The sequence below is a fragment of the Ascaphus truei genome, chromosome 4, assembly GCF_040206685.1.
Source record: "Ascaphus truei isolate aAscTru1 chromosome 4, aAscTru1.hap1, whole genome shotgun sequence".
Classification (NCBI taxonomy): Eukaryota; Metazoa; Chordata; class Amphibia; order Anura; family Ascaphidae; genus Ascaphus; species Ascaphus truei.
In genome coordinates, this window is record NC_134486.1 from 86,976,284 (window position 1) to 86,994,020 (window position 17,737).

Here is a 17,737-nt window from a genome sequence, read left to right on the forward strand (position 1 = left end):
TAGTAGTAGTAGTATGCTTCCGATCAATTGGCTTTAGCACAGTTTTTCACAACTCTTCTCGTGCTTATTTTAGAATTTTTGTTTTCAAGCTTTCATACAGTGAATTCAGCAGCTGGCAGATATGTGCACCTCACACCATACTAGCTCTCTGGTTTCGTTTCAGATGTTAGTGATACAGAACCAGACTTGCATTGCTTTGGTTTGCACCACATTGCAGCTCTGCACATTGTGCATTTATTGTGGTACATTTTGTGTTTGCTATTGCTTATTGCTATGAACATGCTTTGCAATGTATAATACTACTGGTCCTTGCAGAATTAAACTTGTTAAATAAGTTGTAAATATATTGTTTACATGATGCATATATTGCTGGTTTAATATGCATGGGTGATTTTGTTAGTATTCTTGTGCTGATAATGGTCTTGTTGAGCTAAACACAGAGTTCGGTACTGCAGTGTTTTTGTTGTGGTAGTGCTTGCTGGCTTCTTAACATCCTTTTTGTGTTTTTTGTTTTTCCCAACATCAGTCCTATGTAACAAATTGAACTAATGGTACTAATATGTTTAATAGGTTAGATCCTATGTAACTGCCTTTAAATCAGACCGGTATAAGTATTCTTGGCAATTTGTTTCCAATGCTATAGTAAAGTCTATGAAAGGAATTTAAATTGACAAGGGAGGAAGTATACCTAAATTTGAGCATGCTGTCATTGGTAGGGAAAATGATTAACAAAGGACCAGCAAAACAATGTGAGATCATGTGAATCATGCTCACCCTAAACTTCCCGGTGTAACGTTTACAAACCTTTCTAGGGTTGGCTTTCAAAAAAGGTCTAAGAACTTTATTTACATGTCTGATTTAAATGGAAAAAATCTGCCAATCTTCTTTTGACCTTACATATCACTGCCATTTTTTAGTTCATTTGTTTGTTTGAGGAACTGGACCTTTTTGTAGGAAACAAGCTATTTTCTAATTTAAAAAATATATATTTAACTTAGTCTGCCATTTTATTTACAAAGTGTAAACATTAAAATGAAAATACCTGAAAGGTAAATGTTGCATTGAGCCACTGCAATTTCACTTTTTTGTTTTGACTGAGCCATAAAAGTTCATCTCAAAGTTGGTGTTAAACATAAAAACCTAAATATGCTGTGGGGAGGTATGGGGATGGAAATGTAGTTTTCTTGCTGCACTTAGTCACACCAGTGAAGAAAGCTGCCAGTGGCAGTAATTGTTATTATGCTATAAGCTTTAATAAAAAATTAAAAAAAAGAGAAAACAGAATAGGAAACTGTAATACACCAAAGCTGCACATTTTTAGGATCTCTTTTGATATTTTGGAATATCCAAGCACTTATGTTGTACATGCGACTGCTCTTTCTTCTCTTGGAAGCCCATTTGGCTACCAAAGAGCTTTTATTAATTTTTTTTATGATTCCTCTTCCTGGTGTGAGCATGATCAAACAGCAGGATGCTAGCATAATAAGATTTTAAAAGGAAGAATTGTGCATGAAAAACTAATGGGATTATAGATGAATTTACATGTTTTTAGTTTTAAAAATGTCTTGGATGTAATGTGTGAATGAGTTGATTGAATGTGGCTCCTTGAGAGTTTTGTAAAATCCTTAGCCATACTGTAAGTGATAATGACATGCTCACGTACTTCTGTTCTCCAATTTCAGTATTATGGACTGCAAATATTGGAAACTGTGATAAAAACGAGATGGAAAATTCTTCCTAGGAACCAATGTGAAGGTACACGTCAATTTTTAATGTAGATATAATCCAGAAACTTGGCTACATTAAAACACCATGCACTAATTGTCTTTATTTCTTATTGTTGAAAGGTCATTGCTCCATTCACAGATCCTCTTCAGTTCCAGCTGTCAAAATGTGTTATAACAAACTTGAATAGTTCTAGACTAAGGTTTTAAATGCATGTCCAGTGACTGTAAAAAAAAAAAATGTGTATGTGTATATATACAGTATATATTTTCTCGAGTAAAATATTTCCTCATACCATGCAGTGAATGTTTGATAGGCAGTAATGTTATATTCCCTGATGCAAAGGATGACTGGTTAATAATAATTACTCATTTGGGCAATTATTTTATAATCAATTGTTGTGGTGACCATGTGCTATTTTCAAAATAGAAATATGCATACATAACTACATTTTAAGTGTGTAACATGGTTTTTGCGATTTGCACATCACAATCACGTTTTTCTTAACACTTATTCTGTTTCTTTTGACTAATTACAATTTTATGTAGAAATAATACTAAGGAGCTACAGAAAATAGAATTGAAAGTGTCCCAAGTGTTCAGACCACGTGGTGATGGCTTAGTTTCCTTTTCAATGTTTCCCAATGTAAATATGGAATATAAACTAAGGAGTTACTAAATTGATCTGAGCATAACATTTTAGAGCTCCTGTGACACTGATGAAAAAGTACTTGATATGTAGTTCAGAGTGTACCATACATCTTTTGTTAAGGCATTTGTTATAAAATAGTATTTTTAATGTCTCTTTTTTTAGGTATAAAAAAGTATGTTGTTGGATTAATCATTAAGACCTCTTCAGATGCAACATGTGTGGAGGCAAGTAAACTATTCTGCTTCTCGAATTAGGGATCGACGTCTGACTATAAAAGAATACAAATAATTTTTATTTTTCCTTCTAGAAAGAGAAAGTGTATATTGGGAAATTGAACATGATTCTTGTTCAGGTATGTCGATTTTCAATTCGGTTTCTAAAATATTTCGTCATACATTTTAGCATAAAGATAACGTACAGATAAACTGAAATCGTGAGAAGTTAATTTGTGCTTTTTTTCATGATTAGTCTTATGGAATCCTGTCCCAGCACCGGAACCATAGATACAAACAAATGTGATGGTGTCTCTTGAAACTGTAATATTCATATTATTGGTGCATAGAAACATGGTATTTGATGGCCCATACACTTGTCCCACCTAGTTTGTCCATTCTGGGGCAAAATAAAAGTAAAACAAACATGAAGCTTCCAAGCTAAAGTGAAAAATAGACCATGTTTACAAATATATGTTGGACAGGTATTGATATTATTAATTCTTGATGGATATATATGTACATAATCAAATGTTGCTATTATGTTTTTGCTTTTGCGAATTGACTGTTTTTAATTTTTAGATACTGAAACAGGAATGGCCAAAACATTGGCCAACGTTTATCAGTGACATTGTGGGAGCAAGCAGAACCAGTGAGAGCCTTTGTCAGAACAACATGGTCATTCTCAAACTTTTAAGCGAAGAAGTATTTGATTTTTCCAGTGGACAAATAACACAAGTGAAAGCGAAACATTTGAAAGACAGGTACATTATTTGTGTGTGCTCACCATAATCTGTAATCTCCTCTGACTCCTTTTCTGTTAGGAAGAACTGTAATAAATTGCATTTTTTTTTTTAGTTTTTGACTGTTAAATGTGCAAGAGGTTATCGTGTTTAGTACTGTTTCAAGTCCAACAGATAATGCCAACTTAAACTGCACCTTTAAAACTAGTTTTCTATGTTATACAAACTGGGCTTCAGTGAAGCAACGTAGATATTGCATTTGACTTAAATAGTCAATATGTTCTGTTTTTCCCCCTCCTCTCATAGTACTGACTGGATTTACTTGATTTGGGCCCCTGTGTTCCTAAAATTCTTGTTTCTTGCTGCTTTGACATTCAATTAATATCCTTTTCCCCCCTTTTATTTATTTTTTTGTGTACAGTATGTGCAATGAATTCTCCCAGATATTTCAGCTGTGTCAGTTTGTAATGGTAAGTCTACATGCGTACTTAGTTATAGTATTGTTCAAATGCAGTTTTGCAATGTTCCAGTAACTGCATTTGCTTGTCCATTCCATAAAGCACCATTGCTTCTCAAAACCACACCAGGTTTTATTCTGACATCACTTTTCAACAGTTAGGGGTATCTGTAGGAGCTATAGGTGATACATCTTTCTAATCCAGAAGGATAATGGAAATATTCCCCCTACATATTGTGTGCTGCTCCTACAGTGTTACCAGTGATTGCTCTAGTAACTATATTGGTCTTGGAGAATTTGATTCCTAAACTTGCCAGCTAAATAAAACTCTTCCCAAGTTATAGATATAAGGATGTGCATATTGTTAAACACTTACAACAAACGAAACAAATACAAATGGGAGTGTTTTTTTTTTTAAATTAAAGATTTATTTTTTTTAATAGGAAAATTCACAAAATGCTCCTCTTGTCCATGCAACTTTGGAAACACTGCTTCGATTTCTTAACTGGATACCACTGGGATACATCTTTGAGACCAAACTGATCAGCACCTTAATATATAAGGTACGATTATAATCTACGTAATGAATTTCAGGATTTAAAACAAATCTATTTTTTTTCCTCCCATTTAGGGACCCAAATTCTCCCCCCTGTTTCTATTTGTACTGTGTTCAACGGCACACTGCCGTAATGTAATTTAACTCCTAGAGTGAAATGTCCTCTCTACTTTCAGTTTTTGAATGTTCCGATGTTCCGAAATGTCTCTTTAAAGTGCCTCACTGAGATAGCTGGTGTCAGCGTGAGCCAGTATGAGGAGCAGTTTGTAACCCTTTTCACACTGACGATGATGCAGCTTAAACAGGTAATACTTTTCAATAACAAACCATAGTGTGGAATTAGTTTTTTTTTTTTACAGAGTGGTGCTTCCGACTACTTTATCTGTATATCTGGCTTTGGTTGCTATCTGTGTGATCAAGACTTCCTTGATTGATAATCTGGGACCATATGTTCAAATATTTGCTCAGTGACTTGGTTCCATCTCTGAGTTGCAAGTGTAATAACTACTCAATTTTACTGACTATGTATGAGCCATTTAGCACAGACTGGAAATGCTGTTAGTGCTATGTAAAGTGAATACACTGCACAATAGGAAATCAACCGTTGAGTATCTTAAAGATTGTGCATCTAATTTAAATGGCCAATGATGCAGATTTTACTGCTCCAACTAAATGTAATATGATTGTTCTAGTAAATTGCTACTGTTTCTGTAGTATAGTAAAATTGACCTTAATCTGCTTGCACAAGTCTATTGTGGGGGTGGAGGGATAAGGTACTGTTCCTAATGTGTGTAAATGGATTTTGTATAACGTGGTGATTGCACAGTAGATAATTTATTGGGAAATGTCATTGTACATATAGCGATACGTTAAATATTAAACTTTTTTTTTTTTTTAAGATGCTTCCTTTGAACACAAATATTCGTCTTGCCTATTCTAATGGAAAGGATGATGAGCAGAACTTCATTCAAAATCTCAGTTTGTTTCTCTGTACATTTCTTAAAGAACATGGACAACTTATAGAAAAAAGACTCAATTTAAGAGAAACTCTAATGGAGGTCAGTGGTAAAGGTCTTGATCTGCAAACTGTTAATTTGGCAATCTCCTTTAAATCCCTGCAGAAGTGGTAGAAAAATATTTTTTTCCCACTAATGAAAATCTGGGTTTAACATGGCAAAGGATTTGCTGGCTATACTCTAGAGCAGAGGGGTGCAAACTGGGGAGCGTGAGACTTTCCTTGGGGGATGCGGGCGGTTGCAGAGGCCCCACGCTCTTCCCCAAGGCAGTAAAATGAAATGCCAGGAAATCGCGTGAGGCCTCTGCAACCTCAACTTACCTTACCTTGCTTTAGCTGGTGTCTAGAAGCGTCTCCATATCAATGCGGCTTTTGACGCCACACTCAGCCAGGGGGATGGGGTGTGAGCATTGGGGGGACGAGGCAGGGTGGTGCAGGAGCAAAAGTTTGTGCACCCCTGCTCTAGAGCATGGTTGTGCACACTTGGGGCCTCCCCCTCCCCTCTTACCTTCTCTCCGGCATCGGCCGGAGAGCAGGTAAGAGGCATAGAGGCCTCGCCTTCTGCCCGGCATTTTATTTAAATGTTAGAACCCCCCCACCCGTTTGCACAGCCCTGCTCTAGAGTAGTGTTTTTTTAAACCAGGGTTCCTAGGACTACTGGCATCCCTAAAGGGTTCCGTACAATTTTTAGGTCATTTGAAAATTGTACCGAATACAGAAATTTACAATGCATCCAATCTCAGACACATAATTAGAGAGAGTTGGGGTTTCTCACAATGCATCCGATCTCAGACGCGCTATTACAGAGGTTTGGGGTTCCTTACAATGCACCTGATCTCACACTATTAGAGATGGTTGGGGTTCCTTACAATGCTGAAAAAATAAGGAACGCTATAGCGTTTTTTTTTTTTTTTTTGTAGTTATTATAATTTAATGTGTTTTAAGGTTACCTCATAGCATAGGGATTGATGGGTCCTTTAAGAAAATTGATGTTCTGCACCGGTGTGTAGAGAATCTCGATTCCATTGTGTACAGATAGGAAAACGAGAAACTGGCACATGAATCGAATGATCTCCAACAAATACAGAGCGTACTGTGCCGAAGTATAGATTGGAAAAAACCTGGCGTATAAACTAAGGGATCTATATTAATGACAGAACTTACTGTGCCGAGGTGCCTAAGGATAAAGTATTCAAGACATATACATATAGTACAAAATATACATTTATTAAAAATACAATATAAAATATAAATGCACGAACAAAATGTTTAGACCCAAACCTTGATTAAGCTATATATTATATTAATCTATACCTCGCCACATAAGCACACTATTTGATAGGGATCATTGGGTTCATGCGTCAGAGTTCTTTTTTTCTTCTTTTCCTTACAATGTACCTGATCACAGACGCACTATTAGAGAGGGTTGGGGTTCCTTACAATGCATCCGATCTCAGACACACTATTAGAGATGGTTGGGCTTCCGCAGAATTTCTGTAATTATAGGGTTCCTTAACCAAAAACAATTGGAAACCACTGCTCTAGTGACCATGTTTGATCCCATTGTGTCAGTTGTTTATCCTAAAATATTTGGTGTATAGTATTTTAAAAAAAAAATGCCTTATTCACCTGTTTTGACTAGGAATCTTGCAGATTTTGCTTGATTTCCAGGTCCTTCATTTTTTTGTGCCATATCATTTTTATCCTTGTGTTGGTCGTGTGCCAAAGCAAACTTCAAGCAGTGTTTGCATGTTTACCATCACACAAGAAACTATTTACTTTTTAGAATATACGAGCTGAAAGTACCGGCGTTGCTCAGGAATTCTAAGAAACAAAAAAAACAGATTTATAAATGGATAATTAAAAAATGTTGTTAATGGGGGGGGGGGAGATGTATTTATTTTTATGCTACTGGACAAACTATATTTTTAGTTTTTCCATCAGGCGCAAAAACATACACTTTTTTTTAGTTCCTACACAGGAGCATCCAACATGAAAGTTCACCATGTGCAAAACATGGATTTTCTATATTTACACCAGCTACTTACAATCCTGGTGAATTTGGTCAAAATGAGTGCAGTTTTGACAGGTTCGATCTTCCAACTGTTTTAAAATTGGTGTCCAATTGTATGCAAACAAAAAACAAAAACCTTAAGAACCATCATGCAAAATGTGGTTACGATATCTTTAGAGGTGTCCAAATGCATAGCAAACAGACCAACAGCTTTCCAAAATATATGCTATTCAAGATTTATGAATTATAGTATTTTAAAAATTGTATTTTATACGTAGTGTTTTTTTGTTTGTTTTTTCAAATGAAAACATTGTGGTGCGAGTTATGGTGTACAAATGGCAATTGGCAATAACTGATACCACTTCTAGATCCTCCCCCTCTGTTACTGTGACACCCACATTATTTTGCTTTCATTTTGGAACATCGCTTTTTTGAACAGGGAAGGCTCTTTAAAGCCCACTAATATCAGCCATGTTAACTTTGATTTTGAAACTTAAATTTTTTTTTTAGGGGGGGTGGGGGAAAATCCCAAACCCAAAAAGCAGGAAAGACATTAAACAGGTGGAAACACAGTTGCACACTATGGTAAAGAAATCCTAGACTTGCACTTTTAGTATGGCTAAATATATTCTTGCTTGACAACTTCTTATAGGCTCTTCACTATATGTTGCTGGTATCTGAAGTGGAAGAAACAGAAATCTTCAAGATATGCCTCGAATATTGGAACCATTTGGCAGCAGAGCTTTATAGAGAGAGCCCGTTTTCAACCTCTGCTTCTCCGTTACTTTCTGGTAGTCAGCATTTTGATGTTCCTCCCAGAAGGCAGCTTTACTTGCCAGTTTTATCAAAGGTAATGTTTTTTTGAGCCGTTGTTTCCTATTTTTGTGTTCCTACATGGCACACTACTTGAGCTATAATTTGTTCAAATATTATTTATGTTAATCATGGTTTTTCTCTGCTAACAACCATAACAGAAATTTCTGACCCAGTTAGGAACTGTAAATAAAGATGTTGGTTTAAAAAAAAACCCCTGCAAACCATGTTGAGAATGAAATAAGGTGTCGTGAAATACATTATACAACTTGTTTGCTGCCACGTAGGGTTTCTTCACATTGCTTTTGTTTGCTTGCATTGTTACTGGCACCCATCAATGCAATTACTTTAAAGTATTTGTCCTGAAAGGGATGAGCATCTGTTTAAATTGTTAAGTATACTAAAAGATCAAACATTTTAACTTGTGGGTTTTTTATTTATTTTTTCCGTTTACAATTGCAAATGCAGTACAGAAATTATGAACTAGCAATGATAATGAGCACATACAACCACTCGCCACTATATGTAGATATATATACTTATGCTATTCTGTATTTGTTAGACATGCAAAGTCGCACTGTTTAACCACTGAAAATTGTGACTTCAGAAAGCTGTGGTGAAAGATGTTAAGAGCAACTTGTTTGCATTACATGGTACTGTTGTGGGTCAAAAGTTTCCTAGCAAAGTGCCTCCAACTTTCCAGCTCTTCACAGCTCCTTTTAATATGTTGCATATTGGGAACTATATTTGAATGCCTACAGTCGCTAGGAGTTAAACATAGAAGTCAACTTTTCTCAACCTTATTAATCTTTTCAGGTTCGTTTGTTGATGGTAAGCCGAATGGCTAAACCAGAGGAAGTTCTTGTTGTAGAGAATGATCAGGGTGAAGTGGTTCGAGAATTCATGAAGGATACAGATTCCATCAACTTGTACAAGAATATGAGGGAAACATTGGGTAAATATTTTTGTTTTTGTTTGTATCCCCCACTGCGAAAAGATGATGCGTTAGAGTGAAATCAGATCGTTATGCTAATGCTTGGGCTGGTCAGTTGTGATCACTGCTGTTGCCTTTCCCTTGATAACAATACCCCCGTTTACGTATGTTTTTAATATTTCAACATTGCAACTATGAAAATTAAACATTCACTTATTCATATCTACATGAGTCGGCAAATGGATTTGCCATTGACAGTGGTGCCTGCTTTTTGAAAATCTACTGGTTCATACTATGTCCATGGAGTAAAGTACAAAAAAAATTGAACTATTTATATATTTATATTTGCAATTAAACCAAAGCACATTTGAATTGAATTTTCATTAATTTTCAACTTTTATGTTTAGTATACCTTACTCACCTGGATTATGCGGATACAGAACGGATAATGACTGAAAAACTGCACAACCAAGTTAATGGCACAGAGTGGTCGTGGAAAAATTTGAATACTTTATGTTGGGCTATAGGATCAATCAGTGGAGCCATGCATGAGGAAGATGAAAAAAGGTTTCTGGTTACAGTTATAAAAGTAAGTGACTGGCAATCTTCAAAAATTGAACAGTGGGAGTTATTGCGTGTACCTAGACAACATGTTGGCCTATGCCTCGTACATGACCTGATCATGTGTTGCAGCTAGGAGTTAAATAATTGCTTGAGAACTTGCATAATTGTATTGGACCAGTAACATGGCCAAGTGTTTAATACTCTCACTATGCATTTTGTAATCCCTTTTTGGATTGCTTTGGCATTTAGCCTTTAAGAGTTTTCTTTCTCTTGGTTCCTAATGGAAGTATTCCAAGGCCTTTCTGATGTGAGCAACAGAAGCCTGGCCAGAAGAGGTGGTAGAAGGATCATAACGTGGCTGGCTCACAACAGGTTCTTGATGTGACAGCCAAGCTGTATTAATGAATGATGTTCAATGTCCCCTTTGAAGCCAACCAAATCTTCTGTGTTAGTTCCCTGACAGTCAAAGTTTGCTGTGGGAATTCCACGCTACATCTGTGGACAACTTGTTATTCTGGACAAATACCCTCTGTAGTTGGTAAACTATAAACTGTGTGCATCAGGGGCACATTGTATAAACTGGTTTTTTTGGGGGGGGGAGGCGCTTGGGGAGCTTTTTTTTTTTTAACTCTTTGGGTGGCCCTATGGATGTAGCTACAATGTCATGGAGTCTCGCACCCCAGAGACATATTTAGCCAAGTCATAGATTGTGACAGATTGCGTTCTGAAATGCAATCTGAATTGAATGACTCCCTTTCTGTCAGTGACTGAGCGATTGGGAGAGCCTGGGGGACCTTTACACTCTGGTGCTGTGGCCCCTCCTGCCCTCAAAGATTTAAAGACTGCGTGTGTAGGTAGAAGTGGAAGCTAGTGGATGAGACAGTGTGGTTTTTGTGCTTGTTTCATTGAACCAAACAAGTGTTTCATGGTTAAACAAGTGTAGTTCATGTACGTGTATTGCTGTGTTGTTACATTTCACTACAACCCGTTTTCTTCAAAATAAGTATTGATACATCAAGAAAACGTGGTGATGCCTCTTGTTTTATTGCAGGATCTTCTCGGCCTCTGTGAGCAAAAGCGTGGCAAAGACAACAAAGCCATCATTGCATCAAATATTATGTACATTGTGGGTCAATATCCAAGATTTTTGAGAGCTCATTGGAAGTTTCTGAAGACTGTAGTAAACAAGCTGTTTGAGTTCATGCATGGTAAAAAGATCACTTATTTTTAGTGGGTGTTTTTAAAATGTTTTTTTTTTAATTAATTTATGGGTTTAATGATCGTAATATTTATATATATTTTTTTTCCCCAGAAACCCATGATGGTGTACAGGACATGGCCTGTGATACCTTCATCAAGATAGCACAAAAGTGTCGTAGGCATTTTGTTCAAGTACAAGTTGGCGAAGTAATGCCTTTTATTGATGAGATCCTGAACAATATAAATACCATAATCTGTGATCTTCAACCACAACAGGTACATTTGTGAACACTTCTCTAGATATTTGTGTAGCACATAGTTGTTGTTTTTTTCCCCCACTCTTGGTAGAAATTAAAATAAAAAGAATTAATAGTTGTATACCCTCCATTAACATGACATTTACATACAAACAATTTTTATAAAGTGGCACGCAGAATAAAACAATATATTCTCATTCTCTCTCTCTCATATTACTCTAACGTTTGAAGCCTTGTCGGCCAACTGTAACAAATACAATTCAAAAATCTCCATGTATAAATACATTTCCAAAAAGTACATTTTATAAGGCCCTGCAGTGCCAGCATGTTACATTTACAATTTTCCATCTACTTACAAGGGGCACATTTCAGAATATTGATTCAAGAATAAAGCATGCCATTTACCTACAAATTGTATCTATTCGATTGTAAGTTCTTTGGGGCAGGGACTCCTTTTCCTAAATTTTACTTTTATGTCTGAAGCACTTCTCATTCTGTGTTGTTTGTATTACATGCAACATCATATAAAGAACAAGTATTACGGCTGTTTAGCCATACATACATACATACATACATACATACATACATACATACATACATACATACAAAGAAATGTCTTGCATAAACTAGTGACTTGCTCATTGCTTCTTGAATTTGGTATAGAAGTAATCCTAGTAACTGATATCAGAGCTTTTCAATTGTAAATCAGCAATTTGGTTAGATGTCTCAAATTCTCCTTGTTGTACAAATTGTAGCAGAGCTTATGATTGGCCCTACATAATTAATGACCTAAGCTAATGTCTACTTTCGCATAAAAATGTATGTAATTACAACGCTTTAGCTTTTGTCTTTATATCTCTGCCTACGGACTGAATGAAAAACTGGTCAGCTAGATTAGAACTTTTTCTCAGACATGCTCAAATTGAGCGTTTATAAAAAAATATATATTGTGTATATAAAGTAAAGGATTTAAAACTGGCCTACATTTCTAGGTACACACTTTCTATGAAGCTGTTGGGTACATGATTGGAGCACAAACAGACCAAACTGTGCAGGAACATTTGATAGAAAAGTATATGTTGCTTCCCAATCAAGTATGGGACAGTATTATTCAACAAGCAACTAAGGTAAGAGATTTTTGTTTTTAATTAAAATTTTACGGTTGACTGAAGTACTCTGTACAGAAACGTAACACATACAATGGCTAAGTGGCTCTACTAAAGACAATGTAAATTTGGATCCTCCAAGCCCAATCGCCATACGTTTTAACAGATGTTAACCCACTTTTCCACTCCCCCAAAAAAAGCATATTTTTCGTTCTGCTGTGTCTCTTTTAATGTTAATGAATTTATAATCATTATGCCACCTCAGAAGAGCACACGTCTATTTTGGAGTATTTCATATTTTATTGTAACTTCATACAACTTTTTTTCTTCTCCTAGAATGTTGATATATTGAAAGATCCTGAAACAGTCAAGCAACTTGGCAGCATTTTGAAAACAAATGTAAGAGCGTGTAAAGCTGTTGGTCACCCCTTTGTTATTCAGCTGGGAAGAATTTACTTGGATATGCTAAATGTGTACAAGTGCCTAAGTGAAAATATTTCTGCAGCTATTCAGGCAAACGGTGAGTATATTTTGCTACGTTCATACTGATGAGCAAATAAATATATACCTGCAGATATACAAACTAAACTATAAAGACCTTTTCACTGTTTCAGGGGAAATGGTCACAAAGCAACCATTGATAAGAAGTATGCGAACAGTTAAAAGGGAAACATTAAAACTAATTTCTGGTTGGGTGAGCAGATCCAATGACCCTCAAATGGTAAGGCTTGTTTTATTTTTTTTGTTGGTATTACATATTTTCCTCCCAAATAAATGTATAGTAATGTATTCCAGAATAAAACAAATTTGAATAACCACAAACCGTTAAATATGTAAATCCTGCGCGCACAAAAATGGCACGCCTGAATGTAGTATAGATTTCTAGTATTTAATGTTCTGGAGGAAGTTTTATTCTTCACATGTTTAGATATCTTTCTAAAGTATAAATATGTTGTGGTTTCTGTCAAAATATAAGGCAGAGGAATGGTCTTGGGCTTTGTTTTAAATGTATTATTATAAAGTCTTTGCATATTTATCTAATTAAAAGTTACTTTAGTATGAATAATAGAAAAGTAAGTGTGTCTTTGAATTAATTGAATTATTTCTGTATATTTGTCAGGTTGCTGAAAACTTTGTTCCTCCTCTATTGGATGCTGTTCTAATTGATTACCAGAGAAATGTTCCAGCTGCCAGAGAGCCTGAAGTACTTAGCACAATGGCAACTATTGTAAACAAATTAGGCGGGCATATTACAGCTGAAATACCTCAGATATTTGATGCGGTCTTTGAATGCACATTAAACATGATAAACAAGGTATATTTATATTTGAATTTGTTTTGTTTTATAGATTGTTAAATTTGCCAGGTTATGCAAGCCATGATACCAAATGGTTTGTAAATGTCCTCTAACATTTTTTTTTATTATTGCTAAATGTTTATTGGGTACACTACCCACCGTAAAGCCTCTGACCAACTCCTTGATGCTAAACCATTTACAATCATGTGTCCTTCTGAAGTGGAAGGTACATTTAGATTAATTTATTTTATTTATTTTTCTCACCAGGACTTTGAAGAGTATCCAGAGCATCGGACAAATTTTTTCTTGCTTCTACAAGCTGTAAATTCCCACTGCTTTCCTGCATTTTTGGCCATCCCTCCTGCCCAGTTTAAGTTGGTTTTGGATTCTATCATTTGGGCTTTCAAACACACAATGCGAAATGTTGCAGACACAGGTAACTAGTCAATTTCTAAGGATGTTGTAATGTTAAGGTACAGCTGTGCATTGCAAATAAACTGCTTGCGTATATGTTATGTTGTCACAAATGACACACTACTTGTAACGTGTAAGAAATTAGGAGTAACTTGCTGCAGTGTAAAATTATATATTTTGTTTTACAGGTCTTCAGATTCTTTACACGTTACTGCAGAATGTTGCTCAAGAGGAAGCTGCAGCACAGAGTTTCTATCAAACATATTTTTGTGACGTACTTCAACACATCTTTTCTGTTGTTACGGATACCTCTCACACTGCTGGTATGTTACATTTTATCAACCGGTTGTTTTATGCAGCTTTGCGAGTAGTGAATACCTATAAAACCGTATTTAGCAACACTCTCTCCTTTTGTGACATACTTTCTCAATAGAGACACTAATTTAGTTTGTGGTTCTGGCATAGGGCTAGTATTCTTAATGTCTGAAGAAATAGGGACGTTTGAGTTGAAATAAATGTTCTGGCAAATATTGTAGCGGTATCGTATATTTATAAGTTACACACTGTCCATTAACATGTTGTTTTACCTGTAGTGCACAGCTCTGAAGTTTGTAAGCTGTTTCAGTATTGAACATGTTCAAATGAATTGTAATTTTTCATCTCTACGTAATAATTCATTCTACAGGCTTAACAATGCATGCTTCAATTCTGGCATACATGTTTAACTTGGTGGAAGAGGGAAAGATAAATACACCCTTGAATCCAGCAAGTCCACTTAGCAACCAGCTATTTGTTCAAGAATATGTGGGCAATCTCCTAAAATCTGCATTCCCTCACCTGCAAGAGTAAGTATATGTAATTTATTAGTGCAGTAATGGGTGTATATTTGTTGAAGCTATAAAAGTATAATATAGTGACAGATGTCTATTTGACTTTCCATTTTGCTTTGTTACTGTATAGCCTTAAAATTGTTATGCCCAGTTTATATGGGCTTTTGTTGTGCCTGTTACAAGCATTTTTTTCTTCCAGTACCCAATCGTTGCTGTAGTGTGTAAATTATTATTTTTTTGAGCTGCCTGTAAATGCACATGAGCCGTTCTTCACACATGTAAGTCTTGGGACAGATGTATGTAGTTATACTAGAAGATTACATGTATTATTTTTTCTTCTTTATAGTGCTCAAGTTAAACTTTTTGTGACTGGCCTCTTCAGTTTAAACCAGGATATTCCAGCTTTCAAGGAACACCTTAGGGATTTTCTGGTACAGATAAAGGTAAGGTTTTGTTTGATCTTGTTAATTTTAAATGGTTTGTTCAATATTTCCTATTCAGGCTGTGACTAATGTAGTGGAGAGGCAAGACCAGCACAAGCTGTACATGGGATAGTCATTGTGCGATGGTTCCTAGTACATTGATCCCGAGCTAGGGTTGCCGATTACAAATAGACCAGGCTTTAAAGAGTTCTCTAACACAGTGATAATTAAGGCTAGGCTATTTGGTTTAGTAAGACAGGGGTGCGCAAACTTGCTGCGCCCCCCGCCCGCCTGCTCTCCCCCTGTGTCGTGCCCCCCCTGCGGCGTCAAATGACACCTCGGTGTCATGTCACATGACCCACAGCATCATTTGCCGTCGCGTTTCCATGGCACATGCGTCAAATGAGGCCGTGGGGTCATGTCACGTCACATGATCCCAGGAGACGAGTGGACACGGAAGCCAGGTAAGTGAGCCGCGCCCCCCAGTTTGTGCAACGCTGCAGTATGTCGCCTTAAGTATGTGTTGCCCTGAAACCTGATCTGTTTGCAGCGCCTGAAGACTGAAACTGAGCAGCCCTAAACTAGAGCCACCCTGGCTCATATTAGTATAATGTGGCTCATTGGTCATTTGAGCAACATCAGTGGTGCAATCCCAACGAACATGAACTGGAGATGCAGCGAAGTAAAAATAATCCACTATGAAACACACACAAAGCATTTTGCATATGTTTGGTAACCTTGCAATGTGGAAAAAAACTAACTACAAAAACCACGATAACACAAAAATATAAGGAATACAATTAGTGTGCAACCTAAGCTAGTATAGTTGTGCACAGATTCAATTGCCTACATATTGTTCAAGGCAAGTTTCTGAGGCTCCTATCTGAGGAAAGGGAATTATGATTCAGTTGGCATCTAACAGGCCAGATTTGCAATTATTCTCTAGCTAGCTCTAATTATCACTAAGACAACTTGCCTAGTTATATGCTTTGTTGGTTGCTGGAGAACTGAACTTGGGGAGGCAAGAAATATAGACTTTAAAGGTATTTATTTTTTAACCTAGTATAATCTTGGCTAGAAACATTAAATTCTCATTTGTATATAATTTCTTTAGGAATACGCTGGGGAAGACACTTCAGACCTATTTCTGGAAGAAAGAGACACAGCCCTTCGACAAGCCCAAGAGGAAAAACACAAACTTCAAATGTCTGTTCCTGGCATACTTAATCCACATGAAATTCCTGAAGAAATGTGTGATTAGTTTTTAGAAGCTAAATTATGCCATTACTTTCCCTCCTCCCACTGAACATCAACTTTGTTCAGGAAAACATCATCACTTGGATTATTGTTGACCAAAATGATGCCAATTTGTAAATTAAAGTCACCTGGTGGCCCTTTTTTCTTATTATGCGTTTTTGTATAAGAAATTCTGTGAAATATCCTTCCATTGTTTAAAACTTTGGTCATCTTTAGGTTTGCATGAAGTTACAAATTAAGGCTTTTTTTTTTTTTTAATATTACTTCATGCCCATTTCGTGGCTTTGGGGGTGAGGACAGGCAAAATTATTTAGAACCTACATTTGTTAAAGTCTATTGCAAAAGCATTTTCCCCCCGTTAGAAAATACCAATTTTTAATTAAGTGAGTATTTTTCTTTCTAGTTTAAAATGCAGCCTAGGAGGAATTTCAATGACCGCAACAAATTGACTTGCGTAGACAAGTATGGCACTGCTGCATTTTCTGAACAATAAAATTTTGGGCTGAGGTGGGCTAGATTACATACTGCAAGTTGGATAGAAACTTTTGCAGCAAGATCATGTGCATATCATCCCATTGTAAAGCGACTTCAGAAAGTATGGGAACACAGTACAGTTAGTTATTTTTACACAGTTTTTTGTTTTGTGTGTGTGCTGTCGCTTTGTCGACAACAGCTTTTTGTTTTCCTCAATGAGGAGTGTTGCTCATTTGTGAGCCTTCATTAACGAGAAGTGAAATGGTTAAAAAAAAATATTTATCCTGTTAGAATAGGCTGCATCTTTTTAACAACTCATAAAACTCTGGCTTTTGAGATGACTTGTACTAATTTACATTGTTTACCATGCTGTAGTGCTTTAAGAACACTACTACTTAAAAAGCAAAATAAACTTGGTTTACATTTATTTCTTCCTTTTTGGTGGTTTGTGAAATGTCGGCTTTATTCCTAAAGGAGCTTGTTTATGCACCGTTTCCAGTAAGGTCTTATCAGTATAGAAATGCCAGTGCAGAAATAATGTTGGAACCAGAGCTTCAACTTGTTAGATAAACTGAAATAAACACCCCCAGCAAAGGTCTGTGTAAATATGAATCCGATAAATTATCTATTTTCTGAAGTTTGACTAATTTTTTGTTTAAACATTCTGATAAGGGAGAAAAATAATTCATGGGTAATTATACCGGGAAGTTTCAAAAGCAGGACAGAACTCCAACCAATTAGAAAGTAAGCTTACGATTTCCTTGTACTGTACTTACCATGGGCTAATTGGGTACAT

General features: G+C 36.2%; 1 protein-coding gene across 2 annotated transcripts in view; it reads left to right on the top strand.

The window, feature by feature from the left end:
- Positions 1–17,368, top strand: part of XPO1 (exportin 1) — a 34,584-nt gene extending 17,216 nt beyond the window's left edge. The window contains exons 4-25 of one of the 2 annotated variants that reach the window (XM_075596166.1): positions 1,683–1,755; positions 2,539–2,600; positions 2,684–2,728; positions 3,171–3,352; positions 3,753–3,801; positions 4,232–4,351; positions 4,521–4,649; positions 5,244–5,402; positions 8,026–8,223; positions 9,003–9,141; positions 9,528–9,709; positions 10,736–10,892; positions 10,997–11,160; positions 12,134–12,268; positions 12,584–12,767; positions 12,862–12,968; positions 13,368–13,562; positions 13,812–13,980; positions 14,147–14,281; positions 14,644–14,803; positions 15,135–15,231; positions 16,325–17,368. In XM_075596166.1, the coding sequence (XP_075452281.1) occupies positions 1,683–1,755; positions 2,539–2,600; positions 2,684–2,728; positions 3,171–3,352; positions 3,753–3,801; positions 4,232–4,351; positions 4,521–4,649; positions 5,244–5,402; positions 8,026–8,223; positions 9,003–9,141; positions 9,528–9,709; positions 10,736–10,892; positions 10,997–11,160; positions 12,134–12,268; positions 12,584–12,767; positions 12,862–12,968; positions 13,368–13,562; positions 13,812–13,980; positions 14,147–14,281; positions 14,644–14,803; positions 15,135–15,231; positions 16,325–16,471 (2,988 nt within the window). In that variant the 3' untranslated portion in view covers positions 16,472–17,368. Of the gene's footprint in view, positions 1–1,682; positions 1,756–2,538; positions 2,729–3,170; positions 3,353–3,752; positions 3,802–4,231; positions 4,352–4,520; positions 4,650–5,243; positions 5,403–8,025; positions 8,224–9,002; positions 9,142–9,527; positions 9,710–10,735; positions 10,893–10,996; positions 11,161–12,133; positions 12,269–12,583; positions 12,768–12,861; positions 12,969–13,367; positions 13,563–13,811; positions 13,981–14,146; positions 14,282–14,643; positions 14,804–15,134; positions 15,232–16,324 lie in introns of both variants that reach the window. The other variant, XM_075596165.1, reaches the window with a different exon arrangement.
- Positions 17,369–17,737: the final 369 nt, after the last annotated feature.